At 52.0% G+C, this 25,028-nt stretch overlaps 1 protein-coding gene across 1 annotated transcript in view; it reads left to right on the top strand.

Annotated features, from left to right (window-relative positions):
- ZC3H3 (zinc finger CCCH-type containing 3) overlaps nucleotides 1-25,028 on the top strand; it is a 50,597-nt gene that overhangs the window by 15,029 nt on the left and 10,540 nt on the right. The window contains exons 4-8 of the mRNA XM_053466034.1: nucleotides 5,769-5,910; nucleotides 23,092-23,270; nucleotides 24,372-24,438; nucleotides 24,638-24,793; nucleotides 24,892-24,958. Coding sequence (XP_053322009.1) covers nucleotides 5,769-5,910; nucleotides 23,092-23,270; nucleotides 24,372-24,438; nucleotides 24,638-24,793; nucleotides 24,892-24,958 — 611 coding nt within the window. The remainder of the gene's footprint in view (nucleotides 1-5,768; nucleotides 5,911-23,091; nucleotides 23,271-24,371; nucleotides 24,439-24,637; nucleotides 24,794-24,891; nucleotides 24,959-25,028) is intronic.

The following is a 25,028-nucleotide window of genomic DNA, read 5'->3' as shown; positions in this document are numbered from 1 at the left end:
GTCCTCTTGTGTGTCTCGCAGTGATGGGAGTGGGAAGCTGGGGGGGGGTCTGCTCTATAACAAGCTTCCTGTGAAAGTTGGTTCTCCGAATTGCGGCCGGCTGCTCTCGCGTCTCTGCAGCTGTGACTTCCCGGAAGGTCCTCTCACGGTCCTCCTGTCTGTCATGTCTTCAGTCTATTATTCCTCCTCGCCGGGACATCCTGGTCACCTCCAATCATTCATCGATGGCCACCTGCCACACACTGTCATGTTAATGCACGCCAGCCATGTGGCTTGTCTCAAGAGCTCACATTCAGGGGGTATTTGAAGCACTCTAGCTGTCTGGATATGATTCAACTTCAAAAGTTGTGAGAGGGCGTTGGTGGCTCCGTCGTCTCGCTCGTCCGCAGTTGTTGAATTTATTCTCAGGAAATGAGAACATGCGTGGGGAGATGGTTGGGGGGGTATCTGCTGTATGGGGAGATGGTTGGGGGGTATCTGCTGTATGGGGAGATGGTTGGGGGGTATCTGCTGTATGGGGAGATGGTTGGGGTATCTGCTGTATGGGGAGATGGTTGGGTGGGTATCTGCTGTATGGGGAGATGGTTGGGGGGTATCTGCTGTATGGGGATATGGTTGGGGGTATCTGCTGTATGGGGAGATGGTTGGGGGGGTATCTGCTGTATGGGGAGATGGTTGGGGGGGTATCTGCTGTATGGGGAGATGGTTGGGGGGGTATCTGCTGTATGGGCAGATGGTTGGGGGGGTATCTGCTGTATGGGGAGATGGTTGGGGGGTATCTGCTGTATGGGCAGATGGTTGGGGGGGTATCTGCTGTATGGGGAGATGGTTGGGGGGTATCTGCTGTATGGAGAGATGGTTGGGGGGGTATCTGCTCTATGGGGAGATGGTTGGGGGTATCTGCTGTATGGGGAGATGGTTGGGGTATCTGCTGTATGGGGAGATGGTTGGGGGTATCTGCTGTATGGGGAGATGGTTGGGGGGGTATCTGCTGTATGGGGAGATGGTTGGGGGGTATCTGCTGTATGGGGAGATGGTTGGGGGGTATCTGCTGTATGGGGAGATGGTTGGGGGGGTATCTGTTGTATGGGGAGATGGTTGGGGGGTATCTGCTGTATGGGGAGATGGTTGGGGGTATCTGCTGTATGGGGAGATGGTTGGGGGTATCTGCTGTATGGGGAGATGGTTGGGGGGGTATCTGCTGTATGGGGAGATGGTTGGGGGGGTATCTGCTATATGGAGAGATGGTTGGGGGGGTATCTGCTCTATGGGGAGATGGTTGGGGGTATCTGCTGTATGGGGAGATGGTTGGGGTATCTGCTGTATGGGGAGATGGTTGGGGGTATCTGCTGTATGGGGAGATGGTTGGGGGGTATCTGCTGTGTGGGGAGATGGTTGGGAGGGGTATCTGTTGTATGGGGAGATGGTTGGGGGGTATCTGCTGTATGGGGAGATGGTTGGGGGGGTATCTGCTGTATGGGGAGATGGTTGGGGGGGTATCTGCTGTATGGGGAGATGGTTGGGGGGGTATCTGCTGTATGGGGAGATGGTTGGGGGGGTATCTGCTGTATGGGGAGATGGTTGGGGGGGTATCTGCTGTATGGGGAGATGGTTGGGGGGTATCTGCTGTATGGGGAGATGGTTGGGGGGTATCTGCTGTATGGGGAGATGGTTGGGGGTATCAGGTGTTTGGGGAATGGGGGTGGCAGGCCGTGCCCGGTGTTTGGCGGATGGTTGGGTTATTTGATGTATTTGGCTCCACAGCTAATACACGCTGAAAACCTCTGACCACTCCATGTGTTTCCCATTGTGCAGCTCCCATCCCACCCATATTGTTTAGGGGGTGGTTGGGCATGTCGGGGGGAGGTTGTGGTTGGGTTTGTTGGGGTTGGTGGACAGACTTGGATAGACTGCTCAGGGTATAGGAGGCGAGGAGGGCAGACTGGTTGGATGTGTCTGGTGTGTCGGCATGTGGCTGGATGTGTGGTGGGTGGTTGGACGTGATTGGCGGGTGGTTTGCTGTGTCTTGTAGTTGGTGGGTGGTTGGGTTTGTTGTGGGGTTGGACAGACTTGGATAGGGTATAGGAGGCGAGGAGGGCAGACTGGTTGTGGATGTGTTGGCAGGTGGTTTGCCGTGGCTGACGTGGGTTGGCTTTGTCTGGTGGTTGGCCGTGTCTGGTGGTTGCTGGGTGGTTGGCTGTGTCTGGTGGTTGCTGGGTGGTTGGCCGCGTCTGGTGGATGCTGGGTGGTTGGCCACGTCTGGTGGATGCTGGGTGGTTGGCCGCGTCTGGTGGATGCTGGGTGGTTGGACGCGTCTGGTGGATGCTGGGTGGTTGGACGCATCTGGTGGATGCTGGGTGGTTGGCCGCGTCTGGTGGATGCTGGGTGGTTGGCCGCGTCTGGTGGATGCTGGGTGGTTGGACGCGTCTGGTGGATGCTGGGTGGTTGGACGCATCTGGTGGATGCTGGGTGGTTGGCCGCGTCTGGTGGATGCTGGGTGGTTGGCCGCGTCTGGTGGATGCTGGGTGGTTGGACGCGTCTGGTGGATGCTGGGTGGTTGGACGTGTCTGGTGATTGGTTGGACGTGATTGGCGGGTGTTTCGCTGTGTCTTGTAGTTGGTGGGTGGTTGGGTTTTTTGTGGGGTTGGACAGACTTGGATAGACTGCTCTGGGTATAGGAGACGAGGAGGGCAGACTGGTTGGATGTGTCTGGTGTGTCAGCAGGTGGTTGGACGTGGTTTGCCGTGGCTGACATGGGTTTGCTGTGTCTGGTGGTTGGCCGTGTCTGGTGGTTGGCCGTGTCTGGTGGTTGCTGGGTGGTTGGCCGTGATTGGCAGGTGGTTCGCTGTGTCTTGTAGTTGGTGGGTGGTTGGGTTTGTTGTGGGGGTGGACAGACTTGGATAGACTGCTCTGGGTATAGGAGACGAGGAGGGCAGACTGGTTGGATGTGTCTGGTGTGTCGGCGGGTGGTTGGCCGTGTCTGGTGGTTTGCCGTGGCTGACGTGGGTTGGCCGTGTCTGGTGGATGCCGGGTGGTTGGACTTGATTGGCGGGTGGTTCACTGTGTCTTGTAGTTGGTGGGTGGTTGGACGTGGTTGGCGGGTGGTTGGACGTGTCTGGTGGGTGGTAGGGCGTGTTTGACTGCGGGTGGTTGGCCATGTCTGGTAGTTGGTGGGTGGTTGGCCTTGTATGGTAGTTGGTGGGTGGTAGGGTGTGTTTGGTGGGTGGTTGGATGTGTCTGGTCGTTGGCGGGTGGTAGGGCGCGTTTGGCAGGTGGTTGGCCGTGGTTGGCCTTGTATGGTAGTTGGTGGGTGGTAAGGCGTGTTTGGTGGGTGGTTGGATGTGTCTGGTGTTTGGCGGGTGGTAGGGCGTATTTGGCAGGTGGTTGGCCATGTCTGGTAGTTGGTGGGTGGTTGGCCGTGTCTGGTGGTTGGCGGGTGGTTGGACATGTTTTCTCTCTTCTCTCTTCCAAGCTGTAACCCCTGGCATCATGGGGGGGGGGGGGTTAGTACCTTCAGCAGCCAAAAAGCGAGTGAGGCTTCTATAAAAAATCTCAAGTTACCTCTCTGGCCAGCGCGGACTTTTCTTAAGGTTTTCTCAGGTCGTGTATTTCCAATTCCTCCCTCGCTGGGAGGCAGAACGTTGCCTTCCATCCGTCACAATGAGAGACCTGCTCTATCATGAGCGCCGCGCGCAGGTTCAGGCAGCTCTCCCCGACTCCATAAACACCCCGCCATGCTGTCAGCGCGAAGATTTATTACCTGACCGCCGGCCAGACGGAACAAACCCGCGTCAAGCGCTGCCAGCCGGCCTCTGAATTACTTGTCAAACAGACGGGACGCTTTCGCCGCTCTCCCCTCCTCGCCGGTCATCCGGCGTTTAGTTAATGAGCCGGTCACCGGCGGCGGGTCGCTCCACGTCTCCGCCTGTCTCCAAGGCGATGTTTGTGCGAAATCCGCTTTCCGCATTTTGTTTTACTTTATATAAGACTTTTATGACTCCCGTTATGCGTTTAACCCACTGAGTCCACTCACCAGCGGGTGGAGGGGCCCTAAAGTCCACCGCTACCACCTTGGCCCAGCGAAGGAGCTTAGCGGGTCTCCCCTCGGGTCCTGGCGCTCTGCGTCTCCCCTCGGGTCCTGGCGCTCCGCGTCTCCCCTCGTTTGCTGGCGCTCCGCGTCTCCCCTCGTTTGCTGGCGCTCCGCGTCTCCCCTCGTTTGCTGGCGCTCCGCGTCTCCCCTCGTTTGCTGGCGCTCCGCGTCTCCCCTCGGCTAGTGGTGCTCCGCGTCTCCCCTCGGCTGCCGGCGCTTCGAGTCTCCCCTCGGCTGCCGGCGCTCCGAGTCTCCCCTCGGCTGCCGGCGCTCCGAGTCTCCCCTCGGCTGCCGGCGCTCCGAGTCTCCCCTCGGCTGCCGGCGCTCCGCGTCTCCCCTCGGCTGCCGGCGCTCCGCGTCTCCCCTCGGCTGCCGGCGCTCCGCGTCTCCCCTCGGGTCCTGGCGCTCCGCGTCTCCCCACGGCTCCTGGCGCTCCGCGTCTCCCCTCGGCTCCTGGCGCTCTGCGTCTCCCCTCTCTGTTTGAGACCCGGTCTCGAGTTACACACGCTCAGGCGTGTGCCCCGCTGCTAACATTAACCCCTAAGATATCCTGGCCATCAGTCATGATGTTTTTTTGGGGGAGGGGGGGATTGATATATTTTTTAATAATACCTGCTGAATTTCCTGTGTCCCAAACCAGCACAGCGGGCCGCGTCATGCAGTCCTTAGCATGTTATATGGAGGTGGACTCCGGCCCTTACGCCTGATACAGACCCCGTGCTGGGATGGCGGCCGGCGGTCGGCACACGCAGGACGCTTGATGCGACATAAAACCATTTGTTGTGACTGTTGGCAGCTATGCTTTCAGGCACCTTGTCGCGCATCACCTGTGCTTTGGGGTAAATTGTTGGCTTTTATGTGGCGAGGTTACTCCTGTTCATCCGGAGACGCGTCCCCCGAGTGCTGTGCCGTGAATAGGAGCAGCTCACTGGTGGGGGGGGGGGTGAACCGCCGGCCGGGGGGAGATGGCCCCGGTAGAGTGAGTCCGGCGGGCCGGGGATCTCAATCTTGTTTCTAATAGGTCTGTGACAGTCGGCGGGGGGCCCGGGGGCCTTTCCTGCAGCTGACAGCACCGTCATTAAATGGCAGGTAGCGGAGAACCTGCGCGACTCGAGCCCAGCGAGAACACGGCTTCTGACAGCGGTTATTAGTCATCTCCGGCCACCCAGACGCGTCGCTCTCCAATCCGGGACTTATTGCCCCTGTCCGGGGCGCCAGCGTGATATCATAATCGCTAAATGCTTGTCAAAGATGAATCCGCTCCCCGCGGGCCACCGGCTGGCCGACCCGAAGCCCACGCTCACTAAGCAGCGCTCTGCGGTGTCACCGAGCAGCACCATACTGTACTCAGACATACTCCGTGCCCCCCGTGGGGCTGGATGCGTGCGGTGCTCCCCTCCCCAGGGCTAGATGCATACGTGTGATGGGATTGGTCCGGTATTAGAAGTGCATCAGGGGCAGCCTCCCAGCAGAGGTGGTAGAGGTAATACAGTGAGGGTATTAACAATGCATGGGGGGGCCGGATATCTGCTGGCAGGTTGTGGGGTCCTGTGGTTTAGCCGGGGGCCGAGGTGTGGGCGCTCAGGTATTCTCAAGCTCTACATTAAGATGGCTCCCCGGGTCGTCGGTCACCCGCCTGTCTGTGGCCCCCTCTAATAACTCCTCTCTCTCCCACCAGGCTCTGCGTCGCCCACCATGAAGACCCCCGCCTCCAGCCGCCTTATAAAAACCCGCTACAGGATTGTGAAACGAAGCTCCCCTCCTTCACACTCGCCGTCAACACTCAGCACCCTCAGCCATTCTCTCACCTGGAGGAAACGGTGAGTGCCTGTCATGTACGACCAAAGCGGCGCGGGCTTCGCACGCCAGTCCCTGCATTATATATTATATATATTTATATATATATTAATATATTTAAGTCATTTCTCTGCGCGGCCAGGGGCTCGCAGTGTGCCTTTAAATTAACCCTTAGAGTGCAGGCTGGATTTGTAACACTTCACAGGAAGGGGTTAAATGATTTAAAGAGACAGGACAGGCTGTTTTTGTTAGGGGGGCGTGTTGGGGGGGTGTCGTGTTTCCCGGGAGTAATGAGCGTTTTGTTTAGCCGTGTGATTAGCGTGTTACGTGTGCCGCGGCTGAACATTGCATCTTCCTAGCACTTAAACAGCTGCGCATGCTGACATCCGCCGGCGGCGTCACCGGGGTCACCTCACACCCCGGGGGCCACAGAACCCGACCTGTGTTTATGGTAATAATACTGGGTGGTGGGAAGTGTTACTCGATAATAATACATGGGGCAATATGGCCGCAGAGCTTAACCCCTTCTAGACCGAGCCCGTGTTCTTCTGTGCCAAGCGACTCCGATCCACGAAAGCCAATCATGTTTCAACTAACTCTGCCCCTGAGCCTCTGCTGCTCAGTGACAGGTGGCCCTCGCTTGGGGCCGCATCTAATCTCTCCTGCTGTAACGACTCAAACCTTAATCAGTCGTTGGTCTCGTCTTAGATTCAGGAGCCATATGTCTATCCCATGCATGTTTAATACCCTCACTGTATTACCCGCTACCAATTCTGCTGGGAGGCTGTTCCACTTATCTACCGCTATGTAATGTCTCTCTCTGCCAATCTGCCGTCGCCTCTCTCTCTGTCGGCCCGTCGCCTCTCTCTCTCTCGCCTCTCTCTGTCGCCCCGTCGCCTCTCTCTGTCGCCCCGTCGCCTCTCTCTGTCGCCCCGTCGCCTCTCTCTGTCGCCCTGTCGCCCCGTCGCCTCTCTCTGTCTCTCTCTCTCCCCCCCCCCCCGTCGCCTCTCGCTGTCGCCCCGGCCACTCTCGCTGTCGCCCCGTCGCCACGGCCACTCTCGCTGTCGCCACCCCGCTGTCGCCTCTCTCTCTCTCTCTCTCTCTCTCTCTCTCTCTGTCGCCCCGCTGATCCTAACAGATCCCAAAAGCCACAGACCCCTCATCATCAGATAAAGCAAATATGTAACGAAATGGGATCCGCCGCACTTCAGGGTTGGGAGTGACGGGGGAGGCAGGGAGCGCGGGGTCCGTTACTCGCACTTCGACACGTTGGAAATGATGTTTCCATCCCGTGTGGCTGGCATAATATGATAAGGGCCGGGGCGGATTAAATCGCGCTGAATTCACCTCTCCGGAAGGGACTCCTAACCGGCCCGCTCCTCACATTTGGCACCTGCCCTTCAGCTTGTCAGTCGGGGACCGGTGTGACGCTCAGCACAACTCCCACAATGCTCAGCCCCACCACGTTTCACCAGCAGCTGCTCCGGCCAGTCTTGCTCTCTCTCTCCCTCGCGCTCTCTCTCCCTCGCGCTCTCTCTCCCTCCCTCTCTCTCTCTCTCCCTCGCGCTCGCTCTCTCTCTCTCCCCCTCGTGCTCTCTCTCTCTCCCTCGCGCTCTCTCTCTCTCCCTCGCGCTCTCTCTCCCTCTCTCTCTCTCTCTCTCTCCCTCGCGCTCGCTCTCTCTCTCTCCCCCTCGCGCTCTCTCTCTCTCTCCCCCTCGCGCTCTCTCCCTCACGCGCTCTCCTCTCTCTCTCTCTTGTGACAGCGAGCGGCTGTCGGGGGATTCTCTGGGTTTGGGGTAATAATCTCCGCACCGTGTGACTGGATAGAGATGTTTTAAGCGCTTCTCACCAGATGACATCTCATTAAACTCCGCCGGCAAACATCTCTCCGATCCGCCGCCCCGCCGCCTCTAAGTGCCGCGTTCTGATCTTTCTAATGAGGACGTAGTGAAGACACGGCATCGTCTCGGTGACGCCGCTCTCACCCGGCTCATCCGCCCCGGCAGACTGTCAGCGCTGTCCCCGGCCCGTCAGACAGCATGCGCGGCCCAGAAAGCTCGCAATCACTCCTTCGGTGCACACAAAGCCTTTCCCGAGCCGGTCCCGGATCTTATTGGGTAACTCGGCCCCCGGGGCCAGGACCTCGTCTTTGGCCCTCTTTACACGCGTCGCCCCATTCAGCGGGAGAATCTGTTACTATGGTGACAAGAACACTTTTCAAATGTTGCCTAAACCGCCCAAAATGAAATTACCATAAACAGGAGAGGGCACTGCTGCCAAGAGCTAACAATCTCTACGTGCCCCGTGTGTAACCCCCCCCACGCCCCCGTGCCCAACCGCCCCGCATTACCCCGGGGTCGGCCTCCGCGCCGGTGCCGGGCTACACGCCCCCCCCGCTCCACATCTGTAAGGTGACCTTCCGCGACCCGCTTGTGAAACATCTGCTGCAGGAAGAAGCGGGGCATTGTGTGGCCGTCTGCCGGCAGCTGGCTGCCGAGTCACCCTCGCCCAATCCGATGCCAATTCCCATCCGAGCGCAGCTGGACGGGGTCTCCAGCGGAGGGAATTAGGGTGCGATCGCTTACACGGGGAACGACAGGGGACGAGGACCACTTGGCTGGCCTGAGATGCCCCCCGTCCCCGGGCTGTTCCTGCGCGTTCACTCGGATGTGTGAGGAAGTTACTTAACCCTTTGAATGCCAGGCGGACGTGGCGGATGGTGGGGGGTCCACTCTCCCAGCTGTGCAGATGGACCCGGATGAGGTCCTCCTTGGTGGCGCAGGTTCATACACGACTTATTATTAGGGCGGGCGCCCGTCAGAAAGGGTTAAATATTGCAGCCGTTCCCCATTAACCTTCCTCCCCAGAGGGATTAAGACCAAGGCTTTCTATCGTTAGACGAGAGATTTATAGAAATAAATCAAGTTACAAAAAAGATATTAAAAAGAAAATGTTTTTCCTGGGGCCGGGCCGGGGCCGATGAGGCAGCAACTGGCGCTTTAAGGCCAACGGCCGACCTATTTTATGCAAATTTTCTTCAGTTTACCAAGATTCTGCGGAATATCAGCCGTGCGACGTTCTTATAGTAAGACTTGGCGAGCGGCGCGGGGCTCCCTGACCGATGAATATCCCCGCAGGACTCCAGCCGCCAAGTCCTGCCGGTCAGTTGGATCCGGCACACTTACCACGTGACCTTAATCTGAAGTGACGGGGTGGGGGTGTGCTTGTAGCGGAGGTGATACCGGGAACAGCCGCCCATGGGGGTCTGGGAAGTCCCGGCAGGCAGCGTGTTATAAGGACGTGACAGCAGGAAGGTGGTACTGCGTAATTGACCCGTAACCATGACAATGGACAGGCCCGCCGATGATTAGTGCATAATGTGCTGCGCTTAAGGAGAAGCTGCAGTGTATCGCACCGTCCACGGTCCTGTCAGTTTGCATGCTTTCTGCACGTGCAGTTGGGGTCTCAATGGAGTACAGTGTGCATGCGCGGTAGGAAGCATAGGAGATGGAGGCCATCAGGAACAGGATGCCACAACAAACATGGCCCTCTGTGTGTTGGCTGGTTATAATGTTATATATGCGAAAACATTCATGTTCCTGCGGTTATATTTTTAGATTACAGACCCTCAAAAATAATATAATAACGTATAATAAATGATATTGATTTTTATTTTATATAGCGCCATCCTATTCTGTAGCGCTGTACAACTGGTAAACATGACATGAGAAATAGTATATAACATTAATAATTAGACTTGCAGAAATGGGTGAAGAGGGCCCTGTATAATTACATATAATATACTATAATATATAATAAAATGTAATATCTAATATAATTAATATATAATATATAAGGTAATGTAATATATAATATAATGTGATATATAATGTAATATATAATGTAATATATAAGGTAATGTAATATATAATATATAATGTGATATATAATATAATGTAATATATAATGTAATATATAATATAATGTGATATATAATGTAATATATAATGTAATGTAATATAGAATATAATGTAATTAATATAATATAGGAAGGAGGCTCAATTTACAAATCAGAATGCAGTCCTAAAATACAATAATTTTGTGATATATTGTAAAGGCGATTTTGCCCCAGATATCTCTGAGACATGCAAGGGGTTTAACCCCAGACTCAGGGTGAAGGGGCAGATTCTCAGGGTTTTTGCCCCAGTCTCGGGGTGAAGGGGCAGATTCTCAGGGTTTTTGCCCCAGTCTCGGGGTGAAGGGGCAGATTCTCAGGGTTTTTGCCCCAGTCTGCAGCCGACTCCTTCATATTCTCTTCCGATTTAATGATATCTGAGCGTCCCGATTGGTGTTTTTTCCCTGCTTTATCACAGCTGGAATCCCTGCTTGAATGCAGGTGACCGTTATTAGAGCCATTGAAGGGTTGCTATTAGCAGAGAATTTAGAGCGTTCCCAGGTTTGTCTGCGTGGATAGTGGCCCCCGGGGTGTTCCCCCCGGCCCCTCTCCTTCCTGGTAAATATTTAGTATGTGGCACCTGCTGCCCCCGTCAGCCCCAGAGCCGCCCGCGGCGTGTAAATCGGCCCCCTAACCCCACGAGCGCATTCATCACACACAGTCCTCATTGTCCTTCACCAAGGAAAGAACATGTCATCGCCCGTCAGAGGCCTGCGCGACACGTGCTCCACACGCCTGCTCTAATTAAATGCCCCCGTGGGCTCCTCTCACGGACTCTGTTACCCCAGCCGGAGCAGATTATCGCGGGGTGCGCTGTCAGTGTGAGGAGAAGCACCTGCCGCCACGCCATCCGAGCCGGAGACCTCCGAGCCGCGGTGACTTCATGTATTTCTGCCGTATGTAAATATCTGGCATCCGCTCGCATGCCGGCCAGAAGGAGTGGTGGTTCCAAGGATCAGCCGCCCCTGGTCGCTGGGTTCTAGGACCCTTTGTACTGTGCAGTGCTGGTTAACCCTTTCAGCCCTGCGTTTAATGCTGCTTCTCGCAGGCAATCTGATTATTAACCTTATGAGAGGTGCCATTCATAGCTGCCAACAGTCTTGAGTTTTCCAGCCTCGCGTTCTGTGATCTCGTCGGGGTTAGTCTTGGGGCTGTGAGACCCCAGGGATGGCCCTCGGCCCCCGAATGGCCCCTCAGTAAGCCCCACAGTCCACCAGGAGTGTTAGGAGTATCCACGTGTGACTGTAAGCTGACGGTTCGGCTGTACGCGCTGCACGGACGAGGTGATGTGCGGTGCCTGCAGGTTACCCCGAGTGTGCACAGCGCTGTGTACATAAAAGCCCCCTCCCCGCCCCAGGTGTGCCCGGAGCTCGTCTGCCACGCGGAGAACAATCTCCCAGAGGAGGATCCCAGGACCCCAGTGGGGGGCCGCAAACGAACGGTGCCCGCCGGAGCGTGCAACTGGCATAGTGCATGGATTTAACCCCTTCTGTGCTGGGGGAAGCAGAGCCTGCGGGAGTGTGGTCCCTGCCTCGACTGGTCGGGAAGACACCCGTGACTCGCCCCGCAGACGCGTTTCATGACCGGGGGGCTCATTAACAGTGCAGGGTCCCAGCCAAAGTATAACTCCCATTAGGCGAAGCCAGCCCAGCAGCTCACGCTGCTCAGAAATATCATAATTTAGTAAAAATCTGCGTTTACACTCTTTCTGATCATTTCTGTCATTGAATGCTCTGGAGTTACGAGTGAAGCGCAGCCCGAGCTCATTACATCTGATGCTGCCCGGCTGTGACCTCCCCGAAATATATGAATCCTGTGTGGGAGAATAATGGATTGCCAAGGGGTTAAACCTCAACGATCCTGCGCAGGAGAGGCTTCTGGGGCCCGTAATCATTCACACGGCCCCCAGAGCGAATTCTCACCTCAATCAATATTTACAGCGCAATATTAAATGAACGGGACTGTAAGCAGCGCGTCCCCTATATAATTATATATTATACCCTGCCTGTAGCCAAATACCCCTTAACCCTCTGAGCGCCAGCAGCTGGAACGGATATTTATAAACTGTAACTTCCATCGTTTCCCTAAACCAATAAAATTGAAGCGTTAATCGCTCCCAATCATGATTTTGCCCCAAGATGGATTTAAAAAACCCACATAATATATACATTTATAATAAATAATATATATATTCCATATGATGTATACATTATAATAATATATATATTCCATATGATATATATATTATAATAAATTAAATGTATTCTATATAATAAATACATTATAAAAATAATATATATTCCATATGATATATATATTACAATAAATTAAATGTATTCTATATAATAAATACATTATAAAAAAATAATATATATTCCATATGATATATACATTATAATAAAATGTATTCTATATAATAAATACATTATAATAAATATATTCCATATGATATATACATTATAATAAATAATAAAATATGTAATCTATATACCGTAATATATTATAATATATATTCCATATGATATATACATTATAATTATATATATCCTATATAATAAATGCATTAAAATAAATATAAATACCGTATATTCCATATAATATACATTATAATATATTTTTCCATATAATATATACATTACAATAAAATATATTCCATATCATATATTCATTATAAATTATATATATTATGTATATATTCCATATAATATTTTTTTGTATTATAATTTTTTTTTTTTTAACCCCCTTTGTTGGATGTCTTCCAAAGGGGCATCATTTCCTGCCATATTATAAATTTGCCCCCTGCCCTGGGGTTTTATACAAGCAGCGAGGAGCGTGTTATTAACACCCCGTGTAGTGACCCCCTTTGTTTAACTTGCTGTTAGGTATGTGTTAAGATTTTATCATCCCCCCCCCACCTCCATTGGTATTTAATTGGAAAATCTTGTGATTTAACAGCGCGGAGCCGGCTCCGGAAAAATGGCCGCCATAAATCACAGCCGAAGCCACAAAATAGATATCATCCCACCATTAACGGCATTAATAGGGGGGGCGCCGGATTAAGGCAGCCATAAAGCGGAGACGGGGAGATATATATTACACCGCTCTCCCTCTCACTCCCTCGCTGTCCCTCCGCCGGCCCTCTGCCGGCCCTCTGCCGGCCCTCGCACCTCTGCCGGCCCTAACAAAAAGTATATATGTTGAGGAGTCACAGAATCCGAATAAAGGTGCAGCGCCCCGATCTGACAGCAAACCGAACACACAGAAAATGCAAAAGCACAAGAATTTACCCCAAAAAGCAAAAGAAATACCGGAAATGTTTTTCCACTTTATTTGCGTTTTTGTATGTATATTTTTTGCGTTTTTGGAAAGTTCTTGTACTTTTGGATTTTTGTGGTAGTGTGCACCTTATTTCATATGTTTAACCTTTTGCCTGCCAGATGGGGGCTGCTTTCTGCAGACGCGCAGGCAGAAATGGTTTGTACCTCCAGAGGGACTGGCCTAACTAAATAGGGACACTTGGCAGTTATGGAGTTCGTAGTACAGCGTCCGTTGAGGCTCTTTCACAGGTTGTGCCCGTGTTTATCCAGCCAGCTTCCCGGGACTTGCACCGCTGCGTCTTGAGGGTGTTGGTTGGAACGGTTAACCTTTTGTGTGCCGGGTGTCTGGGTCCCCGTCGCTCCGGGGTACGTCCGGATTGCGGGGTAGAGTCGAGGAGGTGAAGGACGCGCCCCGCGCTGGAGGATCCGGCCCCCGCTCTGCTCGCTAACACTTAAACGCAGCGAGGCAATTACTGTGAGATGGGCAGCGATGGATGGGGGTGAGAGGCCGCGCGCTTCTCATTTCATCCGCTTAACCCTTTGGAACGGCCCTTTAACGAGATCCGCCGTCAGAGCGCTGACCTCCCTGGCTCCGCGACCCCGCGGGGTCTCGCTGCTGTTTGGCTGGCCGCTGATTGGCTGTCTGTTGCCGGGTTGGACGGGGTTTATGTGATTATGGTTTTCTGTATCGGTGGAATATTCCGGATATTTCTCTCTCGGCCGCGGTTATTCCGACACACGGAACATAAACCTCTTTAACTACACCGAGGAACCTCTGCGCTCCTTCCACTTACTGTCCATCCGGGGGCCGCGATTAATTATTCCATGATCCCCTCCCCCGCCTATCCCAGGACATGACTATCCTATACAAGACCACTGATTTACATACACAGGATACAGGGCCCACGCACGCATTATACAGGGGGCCGGTCACTGATTTATCTATACATTATACAGGGGCCGGTCACTGATTTATCTATACATTATACAGGGGCCGGCTCGCTGATTTATCTATACATTATACAGGGGCCGGTCACTGATTTATCTATACATTATACAGGGGGCCGGTCACTGATTTATCTATACATTATACAGGACGCCGGTCACTGATTTATCTATACATTATACAGGGGCCGGTCACTGATTTATCTATACATTATACAGGGGGCCGGTCACTGATTTATCTATACATTATACAGGGGGCCGGTCGCTGATTTATCTATACATTACACAGGGGGCCGGCTCGCTGATTTATCTATACATTATACAGGGGGCCGGTCACTGATTTATCTATACATTATACAGGGGCCGGTCACTGATTTATCTATACATTATACAGGGGCCGGTCTCTGATTTATCTATACATTATACAGGGGCCGGTCACTGATTTATCTATACATTATACAGGGGGCCGGTCACTGATTTATCTATACATTATACAGGGGCCAGTCACTGATTTATCTATACATTATACAGGGGGCCGGTCACTGATTTATCTATACATTATACAGAGGCCGGCTCGCTGATTTATCTATACATTATACAGGGGGCCGGCTCGCTGATTTATCTATACATTATACAGGGGGCCGGTCACTGATTTATCTATACATTATACAGGGGCCGGTCTCTGATTTATCTATACATTATACAGGGGCCGGTCACTGATTTATCTATACATTATACAGGGGCCGGTCACTGATTTATCTATACGTTATACAGGGGGCCGGTCACTGATTTATCTATACATTATACAGGGGGCCGGTCACTGATTTATCTATACATTATACAGGGGGCCGGTCACTGATTTATCTATACATTATACAGGGGCCGGCTCACTGATAAAATAATATTAGCAAACTAATAAAATAATTATTTAACTGATAATCAGCGCGGGTGGTACAGGACCTTTACGATGAGACGTCTGTTACTGAGATAGAAAAGCAAGTCATCAAATGCAAAGCAGAGCCTCAGAAGGGGTGTCGGGAAGTATTCCTTCACTGGGGGTTATGGATACGTGGAACAGCCTTCCAGCAGAGGTGGTAGAGGGTAATACAGTGAGGGTATTAAACATGCATGAGATAGACATACGGCTCCTGAATCTAAGACGAGACCAACGACTGATTAAGGTTTGAGTCGTTACAGCAGGAGAAACGGGCGACTAGACGGGGGCCGGATGGGGCCGATTTGCCGGCAGGTTCTGGGTAATGTGGGCCAGTTGTTGATTTAAGGTTGGGATCGAATAGAGTGGCTCTCATCGGGCTGGATTTGATTATTTGCCCTGCGTTGGGTATGGGGGGGGGTCGCCCGGCTGGTTCCTGGGTAGAGGTCTCGGCGTTCTCTTATAATTTAAAGCTAATGGCGTATGAAATAAATGTGCCCCGCGGGGCCTCTACGGCCCAACATCATTACAGCAACGGGGGCCGCCATCGGGATACTGACCCCCCCCCGGGGAGCGCGTTCTATTCTGTGCGCTTATAGTCCATAAACCGCTGATCTCTCGCTCTGGTCCACGAGGGCCACAAACTCACTAGATTTCTGTATGACTTCTTTCAGTTTATTGATTAGGGAGACCTTGAGGTGGGAAGAGCAGCTCCCCCGTTCTACTTCCTCCCGCTGTCTCCGGAGAGCTTTATCGCCTTCTGAGGTTCCAGGAGCCCCCATTGGGTCAGAATCTGTTCTGTGGGTTCTCTTATTCTAGTGCTCAATGGAACGATTCAGTGTCTTCTCGTGGATATGATCAGGAACCATCTGCTCTCAACCTGTGGGAGAACATACAACTCATCGCCCTACTACCACCTGCCACCCCACTGCCACAGCTACACCCATCACTACCACCTGCCATCCCACTGCCACAGCTACACCATCAATACCACCTGCCACCGCTACACCCACAACTACCACCTGCCACAGCTACACCCACCACTACCACCTGCCATCCCACTGCCACAGCTACACCATCAATACCACCTGCCACAGCTACACCCACCACTACCACCTGCCACAGCTACACCCACCACTACCACCTGCCACAGCTACACCCATCACTACCACCTGCCACAGCTACACCCATCACTACCACCTGCCACAGCTACACCCATCACTACCACCTGCCACAGCTACACCCACCACTACCACCTGCCACAGCTACACCCATCACTACCACCTGCCACAGCTACACCCATCACTACCACCTGCCACAGCTACACCCACCACTACCACCTGCCACAGCTACACCCACCACTACCACCTGCCACAGCTACACCCATCACTACCACCTGCCACAGCTACACCCATCACTACCACCTGCCACAGCTACACCCATAACTACCACCTGCCACAGCTACACCCATCACTACCACCTGCCACAGCTACACCCACCACTACCACCTGCCATCCCACTGCCACAGCTACACCCATCACTACCACCTGCCACAGCTACACCCACCACTACCACCTGCCACAGCTACACCCATCACTACCACCTGCCATCCCACCTCTACAGCCTGGAGATTGTTGGTCTATTTGGTGTCGCCAGTTCCTCTGTTAAGGAGCAGAGTCAGCGGCACCGGATTCAGCCAGAACTGGAAACGTAAACTTAAAATACATCCAAATCTTGGCTTTCTTAGTAACAAATTTCCGAAAGCAAGAAATCGGGCGGCCAGTCCCGCTCATTTTTTTTGGCTCTCATGGGGGACAGACCCTTGACAGAGGGTGGTGGATGAGTGAAACAGCCTTCCAGCAGAAGTGGTAGAGGCCAATACAGGGAGGGAATAGGATGGGGAATTTGAACATAAAACATAAATATCGGCGAATCCTACATATACTCCGCTGCCGCTGATGTGAAATAATTGTCTGCTTTGTGACACCTCCTGTCCCGGCAGCGCGTTCGCCGTCCCCGGCGCCCATAATTTGTCTCTTTGCACATGAAAGCGGGCGCGGCGAGCGCAGAGCCATCTCGGGTGCAGCGGGAAATGTCAGCAGCGATTAGCCGGCAGCTTTGGAGATGACGGCGAGTACTTAGCGCAGATCCTCGCCTAACGAGGAGAACTTCTGTGTGACGGCCGCTCCACGGAGACGTCTCGGTGATCTCGCAGATTCACACATAAAAGAGAGAACCAAAATATCCGCTTCTCGGCCCAAAAAATCCGTGTGAATAACGAGAGCTGGGGGAGCGAGAGAACGGCAGAAATAACTGATATTTACACAAAATCACATTCACATACCCCAAATGTAATATAACCCCCGGCGCTGTATACAGTAATATAACCCCCGGCGCTGTATACAGTAATATAACCCCCAGCACTGTATACAGTAATATAACCCCCCGGCGCTGTATACAGTAATATAACCCCCGGCGCTGTATACAGTAATATAACCCCAGCGCTGTATACAGTAATATAACCCCCGGCGCTGTATACAGTAATATAACCCCCAGCGCTGTATACAGTAATATAACCCCCCGCGCTGTATACAGTAATATAACCCCCCAGCGTTATATACAGTGATATAACCCCCAGCACTGTATACAGTAATATAACCCCCCAGCGCTGTATACAGTAATATAACCCCCAGCACTGTATACAGTAATATAACCCCCCAGCGCTGTATACAGTAATATAACCCTCAGTGCTGTATACAGTAATATAACCCCCCAGCGCTGTATACAATAATATAACCCTCAGCGCTGTATACAGTAATATAACCCCCCAGCGCTGTATACAGTAATATAACCCCCCAGCGCTGTATACAGTAATATAACCCCCCAGCGCTGTATACAGTAATATAACCCCCCAGCGCTGTATACAGTAATATAACCCCCAGCGCTGTATACAGTAAAATAACCCCCAGCACTGTATACAGTAATATAACCCCCCAGTGCTGTATACAGTAATATAACCCCCAGCGCTGTATACAGTAATAACCCCCAGCGCTGTATACAGTAATATAACCCCCCAGCGCTGTATACAGTAATATAACCCCCGCGCTGTATACAGTAATATAACCCCCCAGCGCTGTATACAGTAATATAACCCCCAGCGCTGTATACAGTAATATAACCCCCAGCACTGTATACAGTAAAATAATCCCCCAGCGCTGTATACAGTAATATAACCCCCAGCGCTGTATACAGTAATATAACCCCCAGCACTGTATACAGTAATATACCCCCCAGCGCTGTATACAGTAATATAACCCCCCAGCGCTGTATACAATAATATAACCCCCCAGCGCTGTATACAGTAATATAACCCCCAGCACTGTATACAGTAATATAACCCCCCAGCACTGTATACAGTAATATAACCGCCCCAGCGCTGTATACAGTAATATAACCCCCAGCGCTGTATACAGTAATATAACCCCCAGCGCTGTATACAGTAATATAACCCCCAGTACTGTATACAGTAATATAGCCCCCCAGCACTGTATACAGTAATATAACCCCCAGCGCTGTATACAGTAATATAACCCCCCAGCGCTGTATACAGTAATATAACCCCCCCAGCGCTGTATACAGTAATATAACCCCCCAGCACTGTATACAGTAATATAACCCCCAGCGCTGTATACAGTAATATAACCCCCAGCGCTGTATACAGTAATATAACCCCCAGCGCTGTATACAGTAATATAACCCCCGGCACTGTATATAGTAATATAACCCCCCAGCGCTCTATACAGTAATATAACCCCCAGCGCTGTATACAGTAATATAACCCCCAGCGCTGTATACAGTAATATAACCCCCGGCACTGTATACAGTAATCTAACCCCCAGCGCTGTATACAGTAATATAACCCCAGCGCTGTATACAGTAATATAACCCCCAGCACTGTATACAGTAATATAACCCCCAGTGCTGTATACAGTAATATAACCCCCAGTGCTGTATACAGTAATATAACCCCCAGCACTGTATACAGTAATATAACCCCCAGTGCTGTATACAGTAATATAACCCCCAGTGCTGTATACAGTAATATAACCCCCAGCACTGTATACAGTAATATAACCCCCAGCACTGTATACAGTAATATAACCCCCAGCACTGTATACAGTAATATAACCCCCAGCGCTGTATACAGTAATATAACCCCCAGCGCTGTATACAGTAATATAACCCCCCAGCGCTGTATACAGTAATATAACCCCCAGCGCTGTATACAGTAATATAACCCCCAGCGCTGTATACAGTAATATAACCCCCCCGCACGCTGTATACAGTAATATAACCCCCCAGCGCTGTATACAGTAATATAACCCCCAGCGCTGTATACAGTAATATAACCCCCAGCGCTGTATACAGTAATATAACCCCCCCAGCGCTGTATACAGTAATATAACCCCCCAGTGCTGTATAATATAACCCCCCAGCGCTGTATACAGTAATATAACCCCCCAGCGCTGTATACAGTAATATAACCCCCCAGTCCTGTATAATATAACCCCCCAGCGCTGTATACAGTAATATAACCCCCAGCGCTCTATACAATAAAATAACCCCCCAGCGCTGTATACAGTAATATAACCCCCCAGCGCTGTATACAGTAATATAACCCCCAGCGCTGTATACAGTAATATAACCCACAGCACTGTATATAGTAATATAACCCCCAGCACTGTATAGAGTAATATAACCCCCAGCACTGTATACAATAATATAACCCCAGCACTGTATACAGTAATATAACCCCCCAGCGCTGTATACAGTAATATAACCCCCCGCGCTGTATACAGTGATATAACCCCCAGCGCTGTATACAGTAATATAACCCCAGCGCTGTATACAATAATATAACCCCCCAGCGCTGTATACAGTAATATAACCCCCAGCGCTGTATACAGTAATATAACACCCAGCACTGTATACAGTAATATAACCCCCAGCGCTGTATACAGTAATATAACCCCCAACGCTGTATACAGTAATATAACCCCCCAGCGCTGTATACAGTAATATAACCCCCAGCGCTGTATACAGTAATATAACCCCCAGCGCTGTATACAGTATTATAACCCCCAGCGCTGTATACAGTAATATAACCCCCCCGGCGCTGTATACAGTAATATAACCCCCCAGCGCTGTATACAGTAATATAACCCCCAGCGCTGTATACAGTAATATAACCCCCCCGCACGCTGTATACAGTAATATAACCCCCCAGCGCTGTATACAGTAATATAACCCCCAGCGCTGTATACAGTAATATAACCCCCAGCGCTGTATACAGTAATATAACCCCCCCAGCGCTGTATACAGTAATATAACCCCCCAGTGCTGTATAATATAACCCCCCAGCGCTGTATACAGTAATATAACCCCCCAGCGCTGTATACAGTAATATAACCCCCCAGTCCTGTATAATATAACCCCCCAGCGCTGTATACAGTAATATAACCCCCAGCGCTCTATACAATAAAATAACCCCCCAGCGCTGTATACAGTAATATAACCCCCCAGCGCTGTATACAGTAATATAACCCCCAGCGCTGTATACAGTAATATAACCCACAGCACTGTATATAGTAATATAACCCCCAGCACTGTATAGAGTAATATAACCCCCAGCACTGTATACAATAATATAACCCCAGCACTGTATACAGTAATATAACCCCCCAGCGCTGTATACAGTAATATAACCCCCCGCGCTGTATACAGTGATATAACCCCCAGCGCTGTATACAGTAATATAACCCCAGCGCTGTATACAATAATATAACCCCCCAGCGCTGTATACAGTAATATAACCCCCAGCGCTGTATACAGTAATATAACACCCAGCACTGTATACAGTAATATAACCCCCAGCGCTGTATACAGTAATATAACCCCCAACGCTGTATACAGTAATATAACCCCCCAGCGCTGTATACAGTAATATAACCCCCAGCGCTGTATACAGTAATATAACCCCCAGCGCTGTATACAGTATTATAACCCCCAGCGCTGTATACAGTAATATAACCCCCCCGGCGCTGTATACAGTAATATAACCCCCCAGCGCTGTATACAGTAATATAACCCCCAGCGCTGTATACAGTAATATAACCCCCAGGCCTCCAATAAACCCCCTTTATCTGCAGGCTTGGAGCCGCCGTTGCTGTCAGTCATGTGATATTTTGGGTGACTTTCCCGGCTCAAACCCCACACTGAGCTGATGCTTTATGGCGATGCTGATGAAGTCCGTTCCTTCATAGACTTTCATTAGTCAGACTGGGTGATTGAGACCGAGCCATTCTATTGCTCCCCACAGTCAGTATGATAAGGATTTGGGTGTTTAGTAGATTGGGCTCAGATAACAGAGCGAGAACTCCAAGTGTACGGGAGCCTGCAGAGGCCAGAAGCGATGTCTGTGCGGATCGGGTTTGTTATTCGCTGTTATTCTTGTCCTCTGATTACCAACCGGCAAATGCCCCAAGCCGTGCGCCGAGAGGCGATAATTATCCGCTCTTTCCGTGGCGTAAACGCTTTTTCCGATCAATCCCAAAACTTGTTGTTGTGGGAAAGCTCGTAAGTTCCCTGCAACTTCATCAAAAACTTTAATGCCCCCCCGACCAGCAGAATAATTAGTGCGGGGACGGCGCATAATAGCCGAGCCGTTTACATCGGCGGCCGGAAATTTGTAACGACAGCGAAAGCAGGGAATCTATCGACCGTCCCGACAACAGAAGGAAAATATTATCTCAGCGTTTCAGAAACATTCCTTTTTATTACTTTCGACTGATTGCTTAGTGATTTTTGAGTATGAATGTGCTGGGGAGGAAAAAATACCGCAGCGGGAGCTCAAGAAACCTACGGTCGCCTCGGCCGAAAAAAGTGCGCGTTTCTGGGGTATTTATCGCAAAATAAGGTATTTAAAAATAAAAATTGGGGTTTGATACTGGGGGCAGCTGGTGGCAGAGCCAACGTTATCCGACCTTCTCTCCCCTTACATACGCTGGCTAAACCAATCAGCACCTTAATAATAGGTGAGAGATAACGTAATGGGGAGGAATAACCCTGCAGATATCCCGAGCTCCCATGGCATGCCATAACGCAGGATTCTCATATAATATAATGTAATAAATCGTGCGGACGTTAGTCTGGAAACACCATTTAGTAGATAAAGACCATAAGATTGGCTCTGAGGAAGGTAGGAAATGTGCCGGTCCAGGAATGCACCAAACAAGATTTTTTTCATTTAGTTTTTTTTTTGGTCGGGGGGATTCATTGCCGCTCTCCCCCCCATTCATTCGCACTCTCGACGTCTCTGCCGGCCGCTTTTTGTTGTTCTGTCTCACACAGTTTTCCGTCTGCGTTCATTCCGGCCTCTCGGAGCTCTGCCGCCCGCAAAAAGGTGGAGCCGCAGCAGGGCTTCTCTCCCGTTCCTCCATTCAGGTGTGTGTGCCCGCAGGCTCCGCCCTTTTGCGGATTCGGGCGGGGGGAGCCAGGTTAATGGAGAAGCTGAGACCGGGACGCGGCTTTAATGCCGTTAATGGAACTCTTGCTGGAGAGATCTGTTAAGGGCAAAGTGTTTTCAGGGGTCCTTGGCCCCCGCGGCAGAGGGTTCTCAGGGGGTCCTTGGCCCCCGCGGCAGAGGGTTCTCAGGGGGTCCTTGTCCCCCGCGGCAGAGGGTTCTCAGGGGGTCCCTGGCCCCCGCGGCAGAGTGTTTTGTTTCCAGAAGTCCTTGGTCCTGCTGTAAGCTCATTGGCAGCTCTTCCCAAAGTTTCCTAGATTGCAAGCTCCCGTGTCCTCCTCTCTTGTATTTGTGATGTTACCCTCTGTATTTAGATTGTACAGCGCCGCGGAATATGTTGGCGCTTAATACAGACTAATAATAATAATTGTTTCCCGGGTCTGTCTTTTGAGGCATCCGGATATTAGTAATCTGTCGGGGGGGGGGGGGGGTTCTGTCTCTAGTGTTTAACCCCTTTGCCTGTCTCCCCAGGTTGCTGCTGCTCAGCCGGATGCGCCAGCTGTCGCCGGGGGGTCGATTCCAGTCAAACCAGCAGAGATGGCGCAGTGGGGGGCTCTGCGTGATCGGGGGCGCCATGTACCGAGTGTCCGCCAACAAGCTGTCCAAGGCATGGAGCCCGGGCACGGCCGGCAAACCAGCAGCGAGAGCCGGTGAGTGGGGGGCCGGGACCTGAAGCTGTCGTGTTTAACCGTTTAAAGGATGCTTCAATGCGTATGATAGCTGAGACGGCCCGTTGAGTGTCAGCGTGGCCCCCGTCCACTAGGGCGTCTGATTGTCAGCTCTTTGGGTTTAAAAGCCCGTGCGCCGCGCTGCTGGTTCCCGTGGCTGACGCGGCACTTTGGGGTATCCGCCTGCCGTGTAGCTGTCATTAGCCGTGACATGCCCGTCGGTCACGCAGCGTCGGTCACGCAGCGTCGGTCACGCAGCTGGCACGTGTACCCCCCCGGCACACCTCGCCGCTCCCCTCCAGATGCCGCCGTTTGACAGACAGACAGGCGACGGCCGCCCCTCCGCCTTTAGCGCGTTTAACCCGAGCAGCCAACAGATGGGGCGGCCTCGTCACCAGCCGGGCGAGTGACAGCTCCTGGGACCGGGGAGCCCCGACACGCCATCAAATACGACTCACTCATCGTACAACACGTGCCGGCTGGCAGGTGACTGACGGGGACATCCTCGCCACCTGGAGCCTCGTCAGTTCACCCCAAATCTTCTCCCACCGCCCTCCTGATGGATTTGTAATGTTTTCTTGTCTACAGAGCTTACATTTTGCTTAGCGTTTCAGAAAAATGAAGCCGGGGGGGGGGGGTTTGATGGGGAGACACTTAAATACATTGAGGGATAAAATACATGGGGGAGAAAAGTAACAACGAGAGACCGGAATCTAACACTAGAGGATCAGAGACTGAGATGGAACGGAAAGGAGTCTTACTTTTTCTGAGAGGGTGGTGGATCAGAGGAGCAGCCTCCCAGCAGAAGTGGTAGAGGGTAATACAGTGAGGGGATTAAACATGCATGGGATAGACATACGGCTCCTGAATCTAAGACGAGACCAACGACTGATTAAGGTTTGAGTCTTTACAGCAGGAGAAACGGGCGACTAGACGGGGGCCGGATGGGGCCGATCAGCCGGCGGGTTCCTGGGGTTGGCCCCTCACGGCGCAGGCAGGGGGAGGAATGTGTATATAATGTATGTAGCGTATATAAGGCTGCCCTCTCCGGCCGCGTCTCACCGGCACTCTCTCTTCTCCCAGGGAGGATAGACCTCGGCGGCTCCAGCCCCCCCAGTAAACCCGCCACCCCGAGCCGGTACATTGCGAGGTATGTAACGTGTAACAGCGGAGCGAAAGGAGAGCAGCGGAAAGGGTTAAATACCCCACCTGGTGGGGTCCGTGGGGTTCCTCACAGGTGGATCTCCCCGGGGGGGGTTCGGTTACTATAGTTGGTACATAGAGCTCGTGATCCCGGGGCGCTGCGGCGCATGCACGTTAGCGTAACCGCTGTCCGTTGTGCTCCGCAGCCGTGCCGTCCAGCGCAGTTTGGCGATCATCCGCCAGGCGCAGCAGAAGAAGCCGCGCAAGGAGTACTGCATGTACTACAACCGCTTCGGGAGGTGCAACCGCGGAGACCGCTGCCCCTACATCCACGACCCGGAGAAGGTGGCCGTGTGCACCAGGTACGCGCTGTGCGCCGGTAGAAGCTGCCGGCCCCTGTAGCCCCCCCGTTTCTCCTGCCGTGAGGATGCGTGATCCGTGAACATGTTTTGTCGCGCAGGTTCCTCCGCGGCACGTGTAAGAAGACGGACGGCTGCCCCTTTTCCCATAAAGTCTCCAAAGAGAAGGTCAGTATTTTTTTGGGGGGGGTAGTTATTATTGCTCTGGGGTCCGTGGCGCCCCCTGTGGGTGCGAGTA

Source organism: Spea bombifrons, chromosome 5 (genome assembly GCF_027358695.1).
Source record: "Spea bombifrons isolate aSpeBom1 chromosome 5, aSpeBom1.2.pri, whole genome shotgun sequence".
Lineage (NCBI taxonomy): Eukaryota > Metazoa > Chordata > Amphibia > Anura > Pelobatidae > Spea > Spea bombifrons.
This window is presented reverse-complemented; position numbering and strand designations above follow the sequence as displayed.